The sequence below is a fragment of the Pteropus alecto genome, unplaced genomic scaffold (assembly GCF_000325575.1).
Source record: "Pteropus alecto unplaced genomic scaffold, ASM32557v1 scaffold88, whole genome shotgun sequence".
Taxonomy (NCBI): Eukaryota; Metazoa; Chordata; class Mammalia; order Chiroptera; family Pteropodidae; genus Pteropus; species Pteropus alecto.
Window position 1 is genome coordinate 19909810 of NW_006494611.1, and position 24200 is coordinate 19934009.

Sequence of the window (24200 nt, forward strand, 5' to 3'; positions counted from 1 at the left end):
TATATATTTGACCCCCGTAACCCTTACCTATCTTCCCTCCTCCCCACCTTTTGCTCTGGTAACGGAAGATTTGACTTTGGGTGGTGAACATTTAATGCAATATCCAGGTGATATATTGAATTGTATACTTGAAACCTATATAATTTTATTAACCAATGTCACCCCACTAAATTTAGTAAAAAATAAGAAGAATCAAGATAGATAGGTAATACATTCACATTCTTATATTCTAATGCGTTTGCTTTATCTTAAAATTTTAGAACTTAATGAGACCTTAAAAAATCTCTCTTCCAAATTCTTTAGAAGTGAGAAAGGTGAGTCCTGGGGGAATATGGATTGTCCAGACTTTTTAGTGCCAAAATGAGATGCAACAGAGAGATTTCATGACATTTGTTTGGTGCTTTTTCACCTGAATCACATTATGATTTAAATTACCATGATATAAGACTCATGCATTTATTAATACAATAAGCACATCTTGAGTATCTACTGTGTTAAGCTCTAGTATCGGTGCTGTGATAAATAGAAATACATAAAAAGAGACAGTTGACTTCAAGAAGATTAGAATCATGCAAATGAACAATCGCAAGAATGATATAATCAAAAATGTTTACCTGAAAAAGAAGAAACTGATGGCTTCTGAATTAAGCTATAATATATTTATTGAATTAAATCCAAAATTAAGTCTACTACTTCTAAGAAAAAAGATTAGAGGATAAAATCTTTGAGTTCCAAATGGCTCCAAATGGCTGCTGAACTCACTGTGTCAAAACTTTACCATCCTGGCCAAATAGTTGAATCCCTAGTTAAAATGACAATTTTATTACTTTAGCTAATTTATTTTCTCAAAAATATATATATATAAAAAAAAAATGACTGACTTTATTCAGTCACTCTCCTGACCTTCCATGATAAGTGGGGCTCTTCCTGTTGCTTTTTACTACACGATCATCTGCTTGTTGTGTCATGCATTTACACTTGCTGAACTATTTTGACTTAGGAACTATAAGCTTGAGGAAGACAGAAAGCATGTTTATTTTATTCACTGCTGCATCCTCAGATTTTAGCAGTGCCAGGAAGTATAATAAGTGCTCACTAAGAATCTGAGTCATGCAGTATTGGTCTGGGTCCAATATAGAGACAGGACATGGTAATCTGAACTGGAAAAGTTTATTATAAAGAATTAGTAATTATAATAAAGAGTTGGAGTAATAAGGGATTAGCTACTGAGAAGAGACCCCTAGAGGATATAGAAATAGCAAATATAAGGAGTAGTCACTAACCCTAGGCCTGTGAGAAAGCACTCAAGGAAGATCCTCGCCTGCCCGCCCCAGACCCTGGCCCTGCTGGAACGAAGAGCTAGACTCTGTTATGAAGCAAGATTCCTGAAACGTAGCACTGTTGACCTTCTGGGTCAGAGAGTTTTGTTTTTGTTGTTGCTGTTTGTCAACAACACACCACATCATGACAACCAGAATTGTCTCCAGACATTACCAGATGTCCCCCAGGGAAACAAAATCACCCCAACTAAGAAGGACACAGCCATGGCTTGCAATGGCCGTGAAGAGCTTTGTTGCTATGCCAGTAAAACTTGCACAAGAATTCTACCCTGCAGGGTTCCAGGGTAAGCTGTTCACAGGGAAGTATAAAACTACCTGAAGGGATGACTGCTGGGGAGGCTGCTGGCTGCTTGATATTACTGGCCTCTATGTACTGAAGTAGCCAGACACTGGAGAAGCTGCAAGAACATTGCAAACACACTAGAAGCAGGAAGTAAAACCCTTTACTCTTATCGTGTCTGCCAGTGTTCTCTACTGGCAAAGTTCCAGGGCTAATTGGCAAAGAAAAATTACTTAAATAGCCCAGATCTCATTTTTACAGAGCAGTCAAAAATGGTGAATTTAGAGCTGACATTACAGATTCCAAACCAAATTCTATTCCGAGGTCCAGAACTATAAAAATAAATAAAAGTATTTTTGCCTGCCTTGGGGTAACTCCTGGTCAAAACAGATGCATAAAAAAATCAACATGAGAAACTGTTACATTATGAACAAAATGCTTGGGAGAGAACTGAGGATGGAGGAAGGTGTTCTGCCTATAGCGTCTTAGAGGGCTTGCTAGACAAAGTGATAATGTGAGTCAAGTTTGAGCAGGGATTTTACATTAAAAGAGGGAAAGGTGAGGGCAGCTCCTGCTGAGAGAAGGGCATACACAAAGACAAGGAATTTTGGAAAGCCATTGTTCAGTAATAAGTAAAAAATGTCAAAAACAGAGGATTTATAGGGCAAGGAACTGAACAGTTGATTAGACCGGTGGAGTGCTGGGAGACACGATTAAAAAGAAGAGATGGGGACAGATTATAAAGAAATCTAATATCTCAAACTAAAAGAATGTGGATTTTATTGTCCGAGCAATAAGGAACCAACAGAGGGCTGTCGCTGCTGCAATTTGTATTTGATTTTGAAGGAAGTGGGTAGGAGATTGAGTTTAGTGGGGAGGAACTCAAGTAGGGAGATTGCTGAGACTGCAGCCACAGTCCTGAGGGTTATTCACTGGCGTTTAAGAATCTAACATTATTCTAAAACAGATTTAGAGGAATAATTAAATGTGGGAGATGAGAGAAAAGTGCTTCTATCTTGGGAGACTGGTGGTTGTTATAACAGATCAAGACTAGGGGAAATAAAGTGGGTAGGCCAATTTAGTTATGGATATGTTAATTTCCGACTGCCTAAGTGGTATTCAGATATTCAGACAGAGAAAAGTCCATATTCCGTTAGAAATGAGTTTTTTTCTTTTTTTTCCTTATAATCAGATGATGAATGGAAATTGATGTTGGAGTTCACAATTAATCAGCTTTAAAATATTACAATCAGACCTTTGGTTTTGTTAACTCCAAAGATGGTTTTGTTTTACACTGATGAATATATAATTTGTCTTTTTTCTGTAAATGCTTGAAACATTTTTATATTTACAATGCTTGCATTTCTTCCCATTGGATGTTTTAAAAACTGTTGTTTTCCAATTTTTTAGAGAAATTGGAAAGCATAGAAAAATGTAAATATATTGACATTCAACAGTAACTACTGTTAATACTTGAGTATATTTCCTTAAATAGTGAGATCACGCTGTCTAAAATTTTTTCCTTTGTCCACATACAAAGGCAGCATAAATACATATACATACACATTCATACTTACACATGTAGAGATAGATAGGTATAGATAGATATATGGATAGGCAAATTTCAGTGTCATCTGTTGAACACGTGTGCCAATCACAAAGCCAGTTGATACCTATCTACCTACATGCATAGTTTCTATTTCAGTAAACATTCAAAGAGTACTTTTTGTCTTCCATTTTAAAGGTAAACATTGCTCCAGGGGGCCAAAGTATTGTGTTGCAAAACATATGAAATAAGTAGAGGAATAATTTTGAAGCTAATTCTCTCTGTTTTCAAAACCTATTAATCACATTATCATGTTACATTAGTAATTCACCATGTTAATAAAAACATCTCACGAGTATAATTTGAGTCTCTTTATCTCCTTACTAAATGTGCTTGGACATGGAAGCTCATTTTAATTTTTTTATTTTGTGAAGAATTTTTTCACATATACTTTTGTCTCTCTTTAGATATACATTCAAAAGTCATTGGTTTGGTGATTCTAACTGAAGGCTTGTGAGTAAATGATATTTTCTGGAAGAACATAAAAAAGGTGTAATTAGTGTAAGATGTAAGAACAAGAGTCTACTAAAAATCAGGCTACCTAGGATCTATCCCAGGTCTGTCACTTTCTAGCTTTTTAGTCTCAGGCAAGTTATATAATCTCTCTAAGCCTTATCTCTTACCTCTTATTTCCAACCAGGAAACTTGACAATATCTAGAGACTTTTTTTTTTTTTAATTGTCTCAACTGGGTTTTATAAGAGCATCTAATAGGTGTGAGGAATGATGCTAAATCTCCTGCATTGCACAGGACAGGCCCTACAACAAAGAATTATTCAGTTCAAAATGTCAGTAGCACTGAGTTTGAGAAAACTCACTGTAAACTTTTTGTAAAGTAGGGTAATTCTACTTTCCTCACAGAGTTGTTAAGTTTCAATGAGACAATGCAGACAAAAAAACAACACTGAATAGCTAAGCGATAAATACAAGAAAAATAAGTAAGCCAATCGATTGAGTGGAAAAAGTGGGAAAAGGACACAATTTGGGCGACTGTTTTATCTTTAAGGGATAGCACAGGAAGCATTGTGCTGAGAAATAGCATAGAGGAGGAGAAGGGAATAAGAAAAGTGAAACAGCAGGGAAAAGAATGTAGTAGTTCACTGCAGTACCACAAGTTTCTATTTCATTGTCTAAAACCAAAGAAGTCTATGTCTATGCTACCCTGAACAAGCCCGATCCCGTCTCATCTCGGAAGCTAAGCAGGGTCAGGCCTGTTTAGTACTTGGATGGGAGACCACCTAGTAAAACCAGGTGCTATAGGCATAAAAAATAAAAAAATAAGGGATTGTAAACTGACAAGGTCCTTGCAATCTGTGAGGTCAACCAAGGGTTTCTTCGCCTAAAAATAAATAAATAAATAAATAAATAATAATAATAATAATAATAAAACTGAAGAAGGTAGTCAGCAGGGCCATGGATCTCAAATAGGTCACTGAGGATGGGACCTAGAGAGAGACCACTAGAATTAACAGCAGATTAGTGATAAATCTGAGTAATAAGAGTGAAATAAAAGTAGGAAAGAATGCCAGGTTGCAATAGGTTAAGAATTAAATTAAAAATGAATATATCAGCTAGAAAATGCAATCTATTCAAGCTTGCTGGCTATTTGGTCACAAAGGATAGTTGTTTTAGGATTAGAGAGACCATCCTGTTTATAGACTAAAAGGAAAGGAAAGCCTAAAGGAAGACAATAAAATAATAAGAAATATTGTAATTAATAGAGCAAGAGAGAGATGAAAGAGTTTATGTCAAGAGTAATAAAGAGGGAATTTGCTTTAGAAAGAAGTTTGGGTGCTTCCTCCAGGAGAGAAATGTTATGGAAATGTCACTGCACTTTAGGTTCAGGGAAAGAAATGGATACCGAAATTTAACTTTTTGTGAACCTCTCAAAAATTACTAATGAAAAGTTTCTTAAATAGCCCAGATCTTCTAAATTATCATTACTATTTCTTCATGAAACTTTCTGTTACGAGCTGAATTAGGAACCCTACCTCCATATGTCAAAATTGCAAACCGCAGTGTGACTGTATTTGGAAATAAGGCCTTTTCAAGGTAATCAAGGTTAAAGGAGGTCCCGAATCCAAAGATCTGGTTTTGTAATAAGAAAAAGAATCATTAGGAGGGTATACACAGAGGAAAGGCCATCTGTAAGTAAAGAAGAAAGGCTTCACCAGAAAGCAAATCTGCTGACACCCTGATCTTGGATTCTCAGCCTCCAGAACTATGAGAAATTAGATTTCTGTTGTTTAAGTGACATAGTCTGTAGCATTTTGTTATGGCAGCCCTAGTAGACTGATATACTTTCTAATTGGAACTTCTACAGATATAATGATCTATTAAAATGAAAAGTATTTCTCTTAAAGAATTTAATTAATCAATAAAGCAAAATATGAGAGACAGCAGATATTTGATACCAAATCCTAGCCCCAGCTATTAACCAGGTGGCTTCAGCTTTTTGTATTGGGAAATAAAAATATGAGTCAGAGTCAGGTTGTTTCCATTCAAAGCCCAATGTTGACACTAGCCATGTGACCTTGGGTAAGTTACTTAATTGTCTTAGCCTCTGTTGCTTTATATGTAAAACAGACGATTCATGTAAAATAGTTTGTACAATTGCTAACACATGCTAGCTATTATTTGCATGTTTTGCTTGATAGTTTGTTATTACTAGATTCTCAAGCATTTTGTCACATTAAAAAATATATCTCTTAGCTTCTAATAATTTTCTCTTGTAAAGATTTTATTTCTCTTTTCAGTCATGTAATGAGAACAGGAATAAAAGGTCCAGTGACAGATCAAATGTAAAAAAGTTAGGGATGAACGTTGTTTTTGTTTCAAAGAGTTACAAGGCATAAATAAATAACTACACTAAAAAGATATTTTAGATAGATTTCTTATGGATTCTTAGCATTTTATCTTCAGTTTACTTAGAAAATCAGTAACTTACACAATATTTTATGTTGCCATGCCATATTCATTAGCCAAAGTTTTCTAGAGGTAGTTTTTAAATAGTCAATTACAAAAGTGAATTGTTTTAACTAATATCTGATATAATTGACACATCTACATAAACTAAACTATATCAGCTGTGGATCTTTATTATTTTTTTTTAATGTGGCTTATTTATTTTTACACAATTTTGAAAAAAGCTTTATCAATTATATGGATTTATAAATTTTAAATAATTTCTAAGTAGATAAACTTGAAAAATATTTGATAGATTAAATAACCAATGTTACCATAGATTCTTCTTTGAGAATAGGAAATTCTGGAAAAAAATTGCACATTCATTTGTATATTTTTATTGAGAAAATGGATCTCAAATTGTCTTAGAATTGAGAAGCTATTGCATTATGAGAAGAGTTAAATAATTTAGTATTGATAATTTTTTTCTAATGGGGTAAATGGATTATTTTAATGCTATTAATTGGATATATATATATATGTATGTATATATATATATATCTCACATCATTGACTTTCATGTCAAAACAGTGATATTTTGGCCCATAAAATCAGTGACAAAGAATAATGCATAATGCCTGCTTTCATGAGTATGTTTTTGATTTAGTCAAGGTAAAGAGAATTTCTAACACTTTAAATAACTGGTCAGCCACACAAAATCTTCTAGTGCATGGATTGTCTGATTTAAGTATAGTTGAGAGGTTTTTTCCCTTAAGAAAAATGAAATATAAATTTGTCATATTAGGGCAATCTATGCTTAGAAACATATTTCCCTCTACAACCTAAAAGGCTAAACTATCACAGGAGATTTGATTCTAATTTCTTCTGCTTTTAATTGAAAATGAAAGTTATGCTACATTTTTAGATCCTTTCTTTCACTTTAATTGCAATTGGGATTCATGGACATAAATTCCTTTATAGTCTAAAATCATTATACCATTTAATGTCCTATATATAATTTGATGATACATTGCTAAGTGTTTCACATAACTTCATGCATATTTATACCAATGTATGTCTTAATTACAACCCAAAGTTTAGATAAAGAGTTCATTATAACTAAACTTTTGTCCTAAAAGCTCATCATTTACATAGGTGGATTCTTAAAGAGGCACATAGGACTTTTAACTCATATCCTTGAATTTTAAATAAAAGTTTTCTTAAAAAAACTTAAGTGTTTGCCTGTCTTTTTGTCATGCACAATGAATTAATTCATTTCAAATTTGTTATATACAAGGCTATATTCTAGTTCCCAAAGAGTAATTGAGTAATAAGATGGACTAGGTCCCTGATCTTGTGAAAGTAAATTCTAGTGTAGGAAAGATGACAAGGATTTAAACAAACAAACAAAAAACTTGTTTTTAGCAAGTGATAAGTGCTGAGATGAAAATAAAATGCATTAAATTGACAGAATAACAGTAGTGAGGGTTTAGGGTAGAGGCTTGCAGTGTCTTCTCAAGAAGACACACTTTCCAATTTTCTCATTTATTGAAGAGGCTTTCTTTTTTCCATTTTGTGTTTTTAGCTCCTTTGTCAAAAAACCACATGTGAAAGAATGAAACTATACTATTTGTCACCATGTACAAAAATTACCTCAAAATGGATCAAAGACCTAAATATAAGACCTGAAATAGTAAAATGCAGAGAAGAAAACATAGGCACTATACTTGTGGACCTTAATTTTAGGGAGGATTTTATGAGTTTCACCTCAAAGGTAAAGGAATTAAAAGCAAAAATAAATGAGTAGGATTATATCAAACTAAAGATTCTGCACAGCAAAAGAAACCAACAAAACAAAAAGGCAACTGACCAAATGGGAGAAGATATTTGCAAACACCTCCAATAAGGAGTTAATATTCAAAATATTCAAAGATCTCATACCACTCGACAACAGAAAACAAACAATCAAATTAAAAAATGATCAGAGAACCTCAACAGACAGTTCTCCCAAGAAGACATACAAACAGCCAATAGATATATGAAAAGATGCTCAATATCACTAGCTATTAGGAAAATGCAAATCAAAACCACCTCATGGCTATCATCAACAAGACAAGTAATAACAAGTGTTGGAGAGGTTGTGGGGAAGAAGGAACCCTTATACACTGTGGTGGGAATATAAATTGGTACAGCCACTATGGAAAATAGTATGGAGGTTTCTCAAAAAATTAAGAGTAGAATTACCATAATGACCCAGCAATCCCTCTTCTGGGTATCTACACAAAAATTTTGAGAACATTTATTCATACAGATATATGTACCCTGATGTTCATCATAGCATTATTCAGGTGGTCAAGATGTGGAAATAAATGAAGTGTCTTTCATAGATGATTGAATAAAGAAAATGTACATATATACCATGGAATATTACTCAGCCATAAGAAGAGATGAAATATTGCCACTTGAGACAACATGGATGGATCCCGAGAATGTCATGCTAAGTGAAATAAGTCAGAAAAAGTTGGGAACCAGATAGTTTCACTCTTATAGGGAATATTAAACTGAAAGCAACAAATGAACAAGACAAAAAAACTCATAGATACAGACAACAGTATGGTGGTTACCAGAGTAAAAGGGGGATGGGAGGAGGTAGAAAAGAAAAGGGGTCAAGTATATGGCGACAGAAGGAGATTTGACTTTGGGTGGCAAACACATAGTGTAATATACAGATTACGTATTATTGAATTGTACACTATATTATATTATTAACCAATGTCACCCCAATAAATTTTTTTCAGTTTAATAAATAATAACACAGTTGAGCTGAAGCCTAAATGCCATTAAGAAAAAATCATGTAAAAAGTTAGAGAAAGAATGTTCTAAACAGAGGACGAAGTCCTCCGAGGCAGATGTAAGCTTGATATACTCTAAGGTCAGAGTGAGAGTAGTAGGAAAAATCAGTCAGAGAGTTTGTAGAGGGGTGATGTGATTTGATTTATGTTTTTATAGATTAACTTGCCTATTGCGTAAGGACAAGAGTGGTAGTAAAAGAAAAGGCAATTATAGAATTCCCAAAAGAGAGGATAGTGGCTGGGACTAAAGGAGAAGAGAGAAAAGGTGATTCATTTCCGATTATTGTAGGTAGAATTACAGGATTTAGTGTTGGATTATATCTAAGAGTGGAAGGACAAAAGGAAGAGAACAATCTAGAATAGGCATCTGCAACCATTTTCTGTAAAGTGGCAAGTAGTAAATATTTTCATCTTTGCAGGCCCTACTGTCTCTGTTACAACTAGTCAACTCTGCTGTTATATGTGAAAGCAGCCACGGCCGATATATAGAGTAAATGTAGCTGTTTTCCATAAAACTTTATTTACAAAAACAGGCATGGGTCAGATTTGGCACATAGGCAGAAGTTTGCTGACTCCTGATCTGGAATAACTTCTTGCAGAAATAAGAAAGATGTTTTCTTCTGGAAAACCTTACTGTGCAGAGGCTAAGAAATGCTATGAGACCCCAACCTTCCCATATTAGTGTCACCATAAAGGCTGTTGGAGAGAAGACTTCATTATCCAGGGAAGCCCTTCCACCTCCCACAATTCCCAGGCCTCTTTTTCCATTACCTGAAGTAAACCAGCAGATGCTCAGATTATGTGTTTGTTTTGATTTTCTTTACTACCCATTTATGGTAGAGTGCTTAGACACATACAGGATGATGAATTTGACTTATGCAATGATTTTTATCTGTGATTCTGCCATATACTCTATTCTTTATGTAACTACACTTTTTAATAAATATTTTATATTACAGTTTTGTTCATATATTAATATTTATTATCTATAGCTATAAATTCTTTAATATGTCATTTATTCTTTTAACTTCCCTCTAAATAAAAATATATACAAAATTTAATGTATTTCTGTATTTTTGGAAAAAAGCTATATTAAATATAGGATAATTAAATTCCAGGACTAAGGATACTTTTAGGTATTATAGTAATTGCTACTCCATTAATTTATTCAATAAGTACTTATTGACAGTATCCTCTGTGCAGAGACTTCACCAGCATTAGAAAAGCATGCTCAGAAAAACCTGGACTTCAAAGAGTTCAGTGTCTAGTGGAGACTGACTGAAAACCTACCAGTTTTAGAACTCTGCGATAAGTGCACTGAAAAAGCAACCACAAGGTGTCAGGTGGGATTCAGGAAGGGACCTATATACAAGAGAGGGTGAGAGAGAGGTGAGCTGTCTACAACAAGTGCTTCTCTAAGGATTTGTGCTCAGGACCAGTTTTATTTTGTTTTAATTTCCAACCTATCATAGATAAATGCTTTCATGAAATAAAATACAAATGGATTACTAGAAAATAAGATGAAGAAAGGCATAAAAATTTATGCTTGCTTTTAAAAATATTAGATTGAACATGCACAAAATTATATGTCAATAAACATCAGAACAAACATACACTGCATAAAAAGAATTATAAAAATTGATCATATTGTCACTGAAAGTATTTGTATAAGCAATAAAAAAAGAGAATGGCTTTTACACTTGTTTTGCAGTCATAACAAAAGCAAAATTTGAGTGAATTAGCAATTCTCTGTCCTAACAGCAATAGGTACACTTTAAAAAAAAACTTTGTGTATGTCAATATTATTACTGTGCCAAATGTGCTTATTTCTTGCCTGTTAACTTTTCTGATTTAGGTTGGGTTGATGGAAATGCTATTTGCAGGGAATAATGTGTATCTAAACTGTTTTATGATTTATTTAATCTCTGAGAAACCACAATCAAAGAGATGCCTTGTCATAAATAAAAAAAGTAATTTTTAAAGCAATTGTAACATACTCAGGATATTCATTTTTTTTTTTTTTACCCTGAATGGAACAAGTGATGTTCTATTTTCATTAATCATTCACTAAATTATAGCTAGTTCTATTTATCTTATAAAGTTATGCTAAATTTAACTTATTTTTTAATAAGAGAAATAGATCCTGGATTTTGTATACTTTGGCTTACAATCAGCAAGCCAATCTTAAAATATCACATATTTAACATTACCCTCCTATGTGTGACTGGTATGCAGTTTGTACCAAGGTTTCTCACCTCACAAGTTTGACAATAACAGGTCTATACCTTGATAAAAAATATGAGTCCACTGATCTTGCCCTTGGATATCTCAGCAATGTCAAATTGCTGTAAAAGTTTCTAAACTTTTCTATTTAATATCTGCACAGACCAGTAACAATTTACGAATCGTATTTTGAGTAGCACTAGCTACAAAAGATTCTTGAATTTAATCATGGTCAGGTAGGGTGAATTATGTATAAAAATTTTGTGTCTAACTATTTAAGATAAATATTTACAAATCCAAAATAGTTTGGGAAAAAATCTCAAATATTAAATTTTTATTAAGATATAACATATTCTTAACAGTTAAAGATTAAAAGTCAAAAAGAGTCAAAAATAAAACCTTAAGCCAGAAATATTATAAATGCTTCAACAGTAAAATTATTAGATAAGCAAATAAATAAGATTGAGAAATTTAGCTAATCCATATAGGATGTTTCTACATAATCAAGCACGTTCAACACTGAATTTTTTTTTCATTTAATCATTAAGTTGGTTATTATATAAACACAAACATAGCCTAAAGTCAAATAAGTACTAAAACAATATGGTTCCAACTTTGAAAAAACATTACAAAATTTCTACTAGAATATGTGCCAAAATATTAATGTTTATGTCTGGGCTGTAAAATACAAGTAATCTTTTTATTTCTTGGAGTGTTTTAGTGCCTTCCAAAATTTGAATATATTACCACTGGGATCAGATAAAATACAAATAAGAAATTCAAAACTAGACCATGCAATTTGACTAATATGATAAGCCTAGTCAACTCCACAAGGCTCTACCCTGGAGAAGACAAACCATATAGACATATTAGACATGAAAACTTGGTTAACACTCTACCTATTTTTGTTCCTGAAAAGTAACAGAGAAAATGTGAGAGTTTCTGAAATCAATTCTTAACTTTTTATTTCTTTGGTCACTAAGACAATTAGGGTCATTATTTTAAAATTGTGGTCCTTTTAAAGTATATAATTATAATCAGGAAGTGGTTTGTGTGTTATTTTAGCCAATTTTTCCTAATAAATGATTTCCATGATGCAGAAATATTGTTACAAAGGAAAGGCAGAGACAAACAAATGTCTAACAGTTAGGCGTGTATAATATTCTCTTGCAAATATAAACATATGTGCAAAAAGAAAAACACCAATAAGAAAACTACTTGCTCATAAAAGTGTCATTGCTTTCTCTGAAATTGCTAACATATATAATTTTGGTAGACATTAAAGCCTTCCTTCGGGTAAACATCTAACCATTGTTCACCTCCCACCTTGTATTATAATTATTTTTTTTATCTCTAATATAAGGCTATGAATTCCTTAAGGGTATATTTTATTCTCCTTGCATTATCCACAGTAGCTTGAATCATTCCTTACAGACAGTAAGCATCGCATAAATACATGTGTATATCTGGATGGATGGATGGGTGAATAATTGAAAGAATATGGATATTGGTTGGTTTTATTGTAATTGGGGCTCATTTTCCCTCTGAAGAAAAATATATTGATTTGGTACTTGATAGTATAAACTACTAGTAATTATAGCTGTACTGGTTATGAATAAAACAAGCAAACAAAAAATAACAAACACAAGAGCCTTTACCTAAAGCCACAAAGTGAACAAACAGATTTTCTTAATTAAAAATACCAAAATAATGGATAACTCTAAAATCTGGGATTTAGCTAGGTAACAAGTATCCCAACAAATTCTGGACATTAATTTTCTATTTTCTTTTAATAAATATATATATTAAAGGAGTTAGCCAAGATTCAGTTTAAGGAAGTCTAATGGTCTGTAATCATATATGCTTGTCAAATTAAAAGAGCTTTATCAAGTGTTCAGATAATGCTTGACAAACATTTTACTTAGCACAATTGAAGTATTTGTGATAATTTCTGGTTTCAGATTTTACTTGACTCATTTTGACTTGTAATCTTTAACTGTTAAGGATAGATTACCATATTTTTAAGGATGTAATCAAGAAAAACCTGTTATAAATATGTTTTAAGATTTTTCTCAAACCTTATTTTGAATTTCAAAGATTCTATTTTAAATGTTTTATACAAGATTCCTCAACAGTAGTGTGGAATAGGGGACAGGTAATCTTGGGGACTAAATCGACTAATATATGTTATTGAGTACGTACATGCTATGTGAATATAAAAAGTGCTTCTTAAATTGTAAAGTGAAATATCAATGCTGTTATGTTTTAGCAGCATGATAATGCTAATTTCTGATATTTAGACTGCCTTTCTAATAAATAATTACTCGTTTCTCTCTAGATGAAGTTTCATCATATCACAACTGAAGAACAAAATTATACACTTTTTAGACATACCACTGAGTAATCAGCTCCCTTCAGAAGGATGTTTTGGCTTAATAATGAAAACATTTTAGTAACTGAAATTATTACCCGCTGAGTTAATGTCACTATAATCTAAAACACAAAAATTTCCTAGAATAATACTCAAAGCCTTTTAACTGTTATTTCTTAATACATATTTTTATAAATAACATTTTTGATGTGAAAGGGTCATCATTTCTCATCCCTTTTCCCTCCCTCCTTCCCTTCTGTCCTTTCTTCTTTCCTTTCTTCTTGATTCTCTTCCTCTTCTGCTTTTCCATTCATCCTTTCTCTCGTCCCTCATCATTTCTTCCTCTTTTCTTTCTCTTCTACCCCTCCTTTGCAAGTACATTTAAACTACCAGTATTAAACATAAAGGAGATTTTCCATTTGCTCTCTATACTCAACTATACCTCTCTATACTGAACTAATAACATTTTACCCACCTCTTTAAAAAAATTATGTTAAGATTTGTTAAAATTGAATTTCACAGCCCCAAGAAAAGTAATAAGAAAGTGCCTCATACTTAGGGTGCATGCAATAAGGTTTGCTGTTGAAATTTTCTGTATTAAACTCTCGCTCATTAATGCCCTCTTCATTTATTCTGAAATTATGTCTGGAGTATATGTGGAACTGGCTATTTTATTTTACAATGCTACAATGTAACTCATTCATGAATAGTGCATTTGTTTTAAAAAAGAATGTAATGATTTTCCAAGAGTCTCCTATATTTGCTATAACTGATAAATAATATCTTATAGTTTCTGTTCATTCAGTTGTTAAAGTTTTCAAAACGTTTCAGTATAATCTCTTTCCAAATAGAACAACAAATGTCTTCTCCTGTAATATTTAGGAAATGTCATAGGACCTGAGTAAATATTTAAAAGGCATCTAATACTTATAGTAATACTTCTCGAAATGTCTGTTTGATGAGAGTCCACACAGATGGCAGGTGTTCTTACAGAGTATTTGGGAGAGGGAAAAATGAAACACTAATTAGTTCATACTTGCACCAGGAGCAATAAATTCTGTAATGCCATCAATTATGTTTATCAAGATGTCTTAAATTATTCACTGATCAGTGCAGGGATACACAGACAGAGGCAGTCGTTTGGAACATAGCAATATTGCTTGAAAATCCCACATTTTCCTAAATTTCTAGTATAGTGTAATGGTTGACTTATTGTTTGAGGAGACTTAGAATACTAGCAGGACGTGCTTGTTTCATGTTTCAAAAAAAGTTATTTGGCCATGATTGCTTTCTAAATAAAGATTTTTACAAATGACATGTAGTTCCAATTCCAAAGCCAAGAATATAGTCCTGTATTTTTTAATAGAAATTCCATACATTTAATCTGTAATTTAGAGTACAGATATGTGTTTTTATCCATAGTTACCACACCCTCTTCATCTGTATATATATGTGTGTGAGTGTTTGTATTGGTGTCTGTGTATCAACTGTACAATTCAATATATCATCTGTATATTGCATGTGTGTTTACCTCCCAAAGTTAAATTTCCTTCTGTCACCATATATTTGATACCCTATATCGCTGTCTACCTTCCCACTCTCCTCCTTCCCTCTGGTTAACTACTAAACTGTTGCATATATCATTACGGATAAATGTTTTCAAATTTTTTGGATAGATATCCAGAAAAGGGATTTCTGGGTCATATGATAATTCTATTCTCAATTTTTTGAGGAACCTCCATACTGTTTTCCATAATGTCTGTAGTGATTGACATTCCCACCAGCAGTGTATGAGGGTTCTTTTTCCCCCACAGCCTCTCCAATAATTACTTGCCTTGCTGATGATAGCCATTCTTACAGGTGTGAGGTGGTATCTCATTGTGGTTTTGATTTGCATTTTCCTAATAGGTAGAGAAGTTGAGGATACCTGTCCTTCTCAAACTCTCAAAAATTGAAGAAGAGGCAATGCTTCCTAACTCACTTTATGAGGTCAACATTACCCTGATGCTAAAACCTGTAAAGTATAACATAGAAAAGGATAATTACAGACCACTATCTCTGATGAATACAGATGCAAAACTCCTAAACAAAATACTAGCAGATAGAATACAATACATTAAAAAGATTATACCTGGTGTATTTCACTCAGCATTAGTTACTCTGTCCTCTCAGATGAGATCATTATCTGAGGGCCTGAAAAATAGCTACTCCCTCATTTCATCCCTCCCACCACCTTTCCCTTCACCCGCTACAGCAAGCCCTAAGCACAGTGTCAAGTTTCTCTTTATAGGTTAAAAAAAAAAATAGTTTGTGAAAGTGATTAAGCAACATTTAAATTTAAATCAGCAAGCATCCCACTAAGCTTCAGGACCAGAGTGTGTATATTTTGTTGTTTAAAAAAAACCACACAAAGCCATTTGCATCATTAAGATAATAGTTTAATATAAAAATGTTATTTCTTTCAGTACTTTAAAATTCACACACATCTCAAGTATAGATAGAGATTTGGGAGTTATCTTCAAGACATAGAGCTAGATAGAAGATGCAGTATATAGCTTTTAATGATCGCCTCCTTTCACATCAGTTTTCACATATTTTGGCTATATGACTTTAGGACAGTTTCTTAACCTTTCATTTTTTAGTATTCTCATCTATAAAATGGATACAACACATAAGATCATTGTAACTACTTAAGTATTTATTACTACATGTAAAGTAGGTAGAACAATGCCAGGCATATTAAAAACATGTAAATGAGGGCTGTGATTTTTATGGGAACATTTGAACTTTTGAACATAGACTTTCCTTTGTTTCTTCATTCTGGTTCAGTAGTTTTTGTAATGGAGTATACATAAGAGTTACTATATCTGGTTGCATTCTGTAATTTTCAAGATTGTGTGTATGTTTATTTTGTCCTGACTCTATAATATTTTATAGATATATAATACTTGAGACTTCACTATATAAAGTAGGTCCGAACACAGTTCAAGATACATTGTAGGATATTGAATAAATTGGGTTTAAGTAGTTACATTACTCTTTCTGGTTTATGCTAAAGTCAGTTTCTTCACTCCTTCAAAATGAGTAGATATTTTTATAATTCTCTCCTATTAATTGTTTTCTTCTTTTTTTTGCCTTTGAAGATTATTTTACTATTTTGTTAAGTGGAGTCAATGATGCTTATCTTTTATAGTTTGTCTGATAATGGAATTAATATATGATCATGAGAATTAAAAGAATAGTAACTGGCATAAGTAGGCATTCGATAATTAGTAGATCTTATTATTTCAGTATTATAATCAACTCATTAGCTATGTGATAGGTATCAATTAGTGTGCTACAGACTTGATTCCACCCAATTCTTTGAATACCTGCTTTTGTCAGATAGAGTTTTAAGTGACAGGAACTGCAGAATGAACATTATTGCAGTTCCTGCTCTCACAGAGTTTATATCATTGCCCAATATGTTTCTTAATAATATATCTAAATTAAGTGTTCAAATTCATTTTTATTTAGATCCTTTTAGATTGTTTCAATACATCATTGACTAGGCTTTCATTGTTAGAACTTTGTAGAGCATTTATCTTATTCATTGTGTGTGTGTTTTTTTTTTTTTCTATAACAGCTCTTTCAAGCATTTGATTGGAGGATTGGATGATGTTTCTAATAAAGCATATGAGGATGCAGAAGCTAAAGCAAAGTAAGTGACATTTTTTCCTTTGGCCTTAATCTTGTTTTAAAAATTGATTTTAAATAGAAATATGATCAAATATTTTGTTGGACTTAACAAAGCCCAACACTCTGATGGGAAGAAACTAATTACTTAGGAGGAAAAAGAAACAAACTATTCAAAGTAATTTTACATAGTTTCTTTACTTTTGTATAGACAATTATCTCAACAAGGAAAATGGTCAGTTTAAAACCCAATATAAACAATTGAATGTAAAGACATTATTTCCCCCACTAAAAATACTTAATAAAATGGTGGTTGTGTTCAATAGTTGTCTGTAAAATTGTATGGAAAATAATAAGACCGGAAATATTTCCCCATGTGGCTATGTCATTGCTTTATATTGAACTAATGACACTAAGTTATCAGAATGCTATGAGATAGTACATATCTCATTAATTATCATTTTTATATAACAATACAAATTTCTCTACTAAAACAAAGCTTAATTTTTTGACAAAGTTTTGAAGTAATTTGAGATTAGCTTATTCTGCAAAATTTTTAGGTTACTTATTAAAAATTTTAATCTGTATAATCCTCTCCTTTCCACAATGAAGTAGTTCAAGTAAAAATAATTTAGTGTTTGGTACCATAAAGGATATTTGAAGGATTTAATCAACAAAATTTATCAGTAAACAGATATTTCAGGGGTAGGATTGATTGGTTGGTTTTATACTAACCTACAAGCAAAATACACACATACATTCATATATACACACATATATCGTATATTTGTATATTTACCTTGAGGATCTATGAAGATTAAAAATTTGGTCTGGTAATAGAAAAAGTCAAAGGTCTTTCGAACTAAAGTATTCTTTGATTTCTATTTCCCTGTTAAATTTGGATTCACTAATTAAAGTTTTTGTATAACTTCTGTTTCCTCTATCCAATATTGAGGCCAATCACAGACTTAAAATTGATCAGCTATGGGAAAGCAATTGTGAATTAGTTATATATGTCTCAATGTACTATTAAATTTGTAAGGATAACTGTGTGTAGCTCATGAATGCTGGGCATTTATGGGTTCACTTTTACATATTTCAATGAAAGATAGTAAGAAAACAAAGTCACCGAAATTCAGATTCAGATATTTAGAGGATAGCTGTGGCGACAGTTCTTCACATTGACAGAGAATAGGTCAGTATGAAAAATATGATCCTGAGGAAGAGCTGGAAGCCTGGAGTTCTGCTCCTGACCCTGTCATTCTCAACCAAGTGACTTTGGCCGTGACTTAACACCTCCCTCTCAATCTCATTATCTGATCTTCAAAATAGTATTTTTGTGATATAATTGATGGCAATATGTGAAAATACTTTCTAAAGTATAAAGGAATATAAAAGTGGATGATATTGCTGGTAGAAGTAATCATTGGAACTATAACCAAATGCATTTGATATATGGTTTGAATTACAGATAAAATGATTGCATATCTATTATGTAAAAAATATTTTATCTGTGCAAGAATTCTTTAATCTTATGTAGGCAACTACTGTCACTTTGGTAGCATATCATAAAATTAAACCTAGCCTGATACTATTTATAAATATTATTTTTATAAAAATAGTAACATTTAGTTAAAAAGTTTAATTATAATTAAAGAACAAAGAAGGGCAATGGAATGACTATATCAAAATGATTAAAATATTGTTATTTGAGTCATAAAGTTGACAAGATTATAAATTAGCCCTTATATTTTTATTCTTGAATTTTAAAAAGTGAAATTAGTTTGAATTTTTCTGTTCAATTAACACTAAATCCAAATGAATGTGTAACCCACATTCCTTAATAGTAATAATTATTTAGAAAATGAAAATAACTTGATGAAAAAAAGTCTAAAATCATTGATCCAAATGCTAGAGAGATTGATAATATCACCTTTATTCTTCAAAATAGCCATGTAAATAAATACATATGTATGTATATAAGTATATACATACATACATGCTAGAAGAGGTATTGTTATGCTTTTTACAGTGTTAGTATTTTATAGCTTTCTAATAATTAATACCTAAAGATTTCTAAAGTTGACATTATCTTTTTAAATTAGATATCCTATTACTCAGAGAAGGTAAATTGGAATTATTCCCCAGGGAAAGCTTTTAGTTGAACTAACAAGTTTAAACATCTATTTGAGTTAGCATTGTTGTCTCTCTCTATTGAATTTCTTTCTCTTAAACACATTGTGACTTCACTTTGTATTTTAGGAACTTATAAGGTTTGCCATTATTGCAGGGATTAGTACAAGGCTTTAATTTCTCCAAAGTCTCTGTATAATTCTGTTAATACCTCTAAATTTCTATATAGATCAGAAAATCTATACCACTTAGAAGTGTAATGTTGCTTTAGCTCCTCTGTGTAAGCTTTATTTTTTTCCAAGGTCCCCTTGATTTTGCAAAATTCACTAAAGGTAAGATTAGTATTTCTTAAAACCCAACTGAAATGATATTATTTATCCATGTAAAATTTTTGATGGTATTGTCTTACTGACTATGCCTATTTGGGTAAAAGGAAAAAAAAGTAGAACTGACTATAAAGATCGATTTCGTTGAGACATTTAGAAACTCTATTATGAGAAACAATTAAGCTGTTAGCATAATCAGGCTTCAATGGCAGAATGATTTCACAAAGTATACAGATCATCCCTTTCAGAAAAACTATACCAAGGATTTGGCTCCGGTATCTGGTCCAGGGAGACTGACTTGAGAGAACTGTCCCAGTGAAATGGCTTTCAAAATGCCTCTACTGCAGAATTTGTGCCCTCAGATATATTTCGTACAAAGAAAATTATTCTTGACAAAAACTACCTTTATGGCATGTTTAAGCTTCTCTTGATTGCTGCTAATTATCAACTTAGGGCTTCCCTTCTTAAATCTGAAGTTATAATTATAAAACATTAGAAGAGACAACATCCAATCACAGCTAAGGATCATTATACCTTATTTAGAGCAGAAAGTAGCATATTCTGATGAAAGATACACTTGCTTTTCCTTTAAGAATATGTACTCATTCATTTAATAAACATTTAGAAATTTACTTATGATGAGTGAGGCATTATGCTTTATAATGTACATATGAAATAGAAAACTATTTTCTAATATTAAGGATTTTGTAGTTTAGTGGGAGAACTGATGTGTAACTCAATGATTATTTTTACTATTCAGTTCTAGGAATGTTATGATACTTATTGTGATATATCACTGGGTAGAGAGATCTCCATAGTTACACCTTGTCTTATAAAAATGTAACCATCCAGAATTATCAAATAGAAAAAGTAAATGTTTTACTTCACTAAAAGTATTCCTGATATATAAATACAAGTTATTTCTTAAATATAATATTTTTTATTAAAAATATTGAGGTAAAATTTTTTAATAACGTTATATGTTTCAGGTGTAAAATTGTACAGTATGTCATCTGTATGTTTTATTGTGTGTTCGTAATTCAAAGGTAAACTCCCTCTGTCATCATATATTTGAATCCCTTTACTCTCTTCATCCTCCCCCCAACCCCCCTTGCCCTCTGGTAACTCCTATATTGTTGTTTATGTCTGTGAGTTTGTTTGTTTTGCTTGTTTGTTGCTTTCTGTTTTATATTCTACATATGAGTAAAATCATGTGGTTCTCAAGTTTATCTATCTGACTTACTTTGTTTAGCATGATAATCTTAAGATCCATTCATGTTGTTGCAAATGGCATCTTTCTTTAGTTGTTAAGTAGTAGTCTATTGTATATATGTACTACATCTTTATCCATCATCAGTCAAAGGACACATAGGTTGTTTATATTCTCTGGCTATTGTGAATAATGCTGAAATAAACATAGGGGTACATATGTCTTTATGAGTAAGTGTTTTCAGTTTTGGGGGCTAGGTAGCCTGAAGAGGGATTCAAGTTATACTATCATTGATGTCTTAATTGCTGAGTACTTTACTCTGCAGTTATAAGCAAAACAGCTCTTTTTCTGAATAAACATACAATATATATTTATTTACTTCAGCTTAGCTCGTTAATTATACTTAAACATAAAAATCTTTTATTTGAAAGTTGCTTTCTAATAAGGTGATTTACATATGCCACAGCTATATTATCAGATTATGGTCATACAGAGGGGGAAAACAAAACAATAGTCAATGTTTTATTTATAATGATGTCTATTTTTATTAAAATGTGTATTTTTACTTCAATAGAAATAATATAGTGAAAAAATAATATAGAAAAATAATCAGTCTAAACTAATCAAGAACAACTGCTGTTAACTATCTTTGTGTTTTAAAATTATAGCACATTTATAACTTTGTATCAGCATTTTTCTATTTAGCACCCATAATATTATAAACATTTATAATACTGTTATATAATACTGTTACACTTCATTAATGTCATTTTGGTGAAGGCCTGATAACACAATGAATGGACATCTAGTATTTTAGACTGATTCATGTTGTAGCCTTGTTGATTTAATTCATTGTGCTTTTAAAGTTCTCAATCACTTCCGTAAAAAGAAAGAGAAAAAAGAGCACAAAACAACAAAAAGTCCCTTCAAATTGGTTCCATCTAAAAGCACTTTCAAACTGTTTTATGTCATAACACTCATAGAAAATGAGTATAGAATATTGCTGAAGGGATCCATATCTAAGCCCTCTAGTGGAGCAGCTCTGACAGCTACATGAATATAGATTTGTCAGTATATTTATTTATGACCAAAGTCGGTGGTTCTCAGTATTATTCTCCATGCGGAACTCTTTCTCAAGACAAAATCTATGTAAACCTCCAAATGAATGTAGTCATATTTTTAAATCACTAATATCACTTGTTGTATCGATTCAAAGCCTCCCCACAGTGACTCTGTAGCTCCTCATGTACCAGCCTTACCCAAGTTCATTCATTTTGTGTATGTATTCATTTATCCAAGAAATATTTTCTGTGTGCCTACAAAATGCTACATATAATGGAGTTTAAAATAGATATGCCCTTTGCCTTCATGGTGCATATGGTACAGAAGGAAAGAGACACACGTTAGTCATTCTGGGAAGGCTAACTAGATTTGAGCTGAATTTTGAAGAATTAGCTGGTACTAGCTAGGCAAGAATTAGTTGGTATTAACTGGGCAAGGAAGTGTGGAGAGCATTCTAAACAGAGACAGCATGTGTAAAGCCCCCAAGGTTTCTACATTAAAAGGAACCGAAGCACGAATATGGCTGGGACCTAGAATGTAAAAGACAGAGATCGAATAGATGTTAAGGGTTTAGGGAAATCTCTTGAGGCTTGTAAGCTAGCAAATGAGATGGTTTATATTATAATTGAGCACTCTTTTCTCTGTGATTGGAGGAGTGGAAAGTGAAAGCAGGGAGAACCACCTGTTAAAACCTGATGATAGACCAGACTAGAATGAGGGCAGTGTGAGTAGAGAAAAGGATTTAAGAAATAGATGGCAAAGTCAACAGGTATTCTAAAGGAAAAAGGTATTGATAATGAAGGAGAGAAAGGTCAAGGATGATGCAAAGATTTAGGGTCTAGAAATCAGAGGGAGGTGATGGCTTTCACTAAAATAGAGATTGTATGGTTGACAGTTTTCAAAAGTGGGGTGGTAATGAATTGATTTTTGCTCAGGTTAAATAAGAAGTGCCTTTGAGACAGGGTTAGGCAGGTCTGGATTTCACAGAAGAGGTTGGTATTCATTTAAGAATAATGAAAATTTAGATGATAGATGGCAGTTAAAGATGTGGATGAAATAGAAAGTAGAGAATGAGAGGAACACAGCACTGAGGATTGATTCTTAAAGAATTTTAAAAATTGGATAGGAAAAGATCTCTCTCTCTCTCTCTCTCTCTCTCTCTCTCTCTCTCACACACACACACACACACACACACACACACACACACAGAAAAGGAGAGAGAAGAGGTAAAAGAAAACCCAGGTACATCACAGAAGACAAAAACTGTGCATTTCAAGAATAGTAAAGAAAGCAATGATATTGTATGTTATCGAGAGTACTAGTGTGTTAATTAACAGATGCCAACTGGATTTATTAAACTACTGGTTCATTTTCATTTTAGGATGAAGTGATAGGCCTTGAGTACCCTAACACGGACTAAAAATGAATCTAATTTGAAGAAATAAGAGTCAATGAGCTTATACAGAGTTATAAGAAATTTCAAGCAAAATAGTCAAGAATGCAAATGGAAGATTATGGATCTTCAATATCGAAAGAAGGAGAGAGTATAAGACTAAGAGAGTTTGAGACTAGGCAATTGAGTCTCAGATCTTTTTAATTTTCATAGGCAAAGGCAGACCTCTTTGAAGACAAAGTCAGATCATCTATCTCTACAGGCAAGGTTTATACCACTTTGTGATGTGATTTCTTAGTTAAGGTTTTGGCTTTTCTGTCTTACGTTAGGTAATATTCCTTGAGGTTTAAATATTGTTCTCTCTAAGGAATTAAAAATTTTCCTAAGAGAAATTAAATTTTTTCCTAACATAGCATAAATTTGTACATAAGCTTATTTCCTCCAGAGATCACATGAGCCTCCCTCTGGGCACAAAAATAAAAGAGAGACACTAAGTAAGGAGGAACACATTGGCCAAAGACTTAAAGACCCATCTTGAAATCACCATTTTTTCCTGTACACTCTTCTCACTATGTGTCACCATATTTACTTATTCTCTGCCTCATCACCCCAAAAAAGGACTTTCATAATAGAGTCACATCATACTGAAAGAAAAATTAAAAGTAAGCAAGAAAGATAAAACTATAGTGCGTAGCCAGAAATAAGGCCAGAATGGAAAGTGGGGCCATATCGTCAGTGCATGAGAAAAGAATGATACACAAAAACAGAAGCACCAGCGTTGACTGTGACTTATGGCTGCTAAATAATGAAGTCTCGTAAACACTTT

The 24200-nt window shown here is 32.4% G+C and overlaps 1 protein-coding gene and 1 pseudogene across 2 annotated transcripts in view; both read left to right on the forward strand.

The window, feature by feature from the left end:
- PRKG1 (protein kinase cGMP-dependent 1) overlaps window positions 1-24200 on the forward strand; it is a 1107428-nt gene that overhangs the window by 981957 nt on the left and 101271 nt on the right. For both annotated transcript variants that reach the window (XM_006925986.1, XM_006925985.1), the window contains exon 9: window positions 17201-17275. In XM_006925986.1, the coding sequence (XP_006926048.1) occupies window positions 17201-17275 (75 nt within the window). The remainder of the gene's footprint in view (window positions 1-17200; window positions 17276-24200) is intronic.
- On the forward strand, window positions 4370-4488 carry LOC112474179 (annotated as a pseudogene).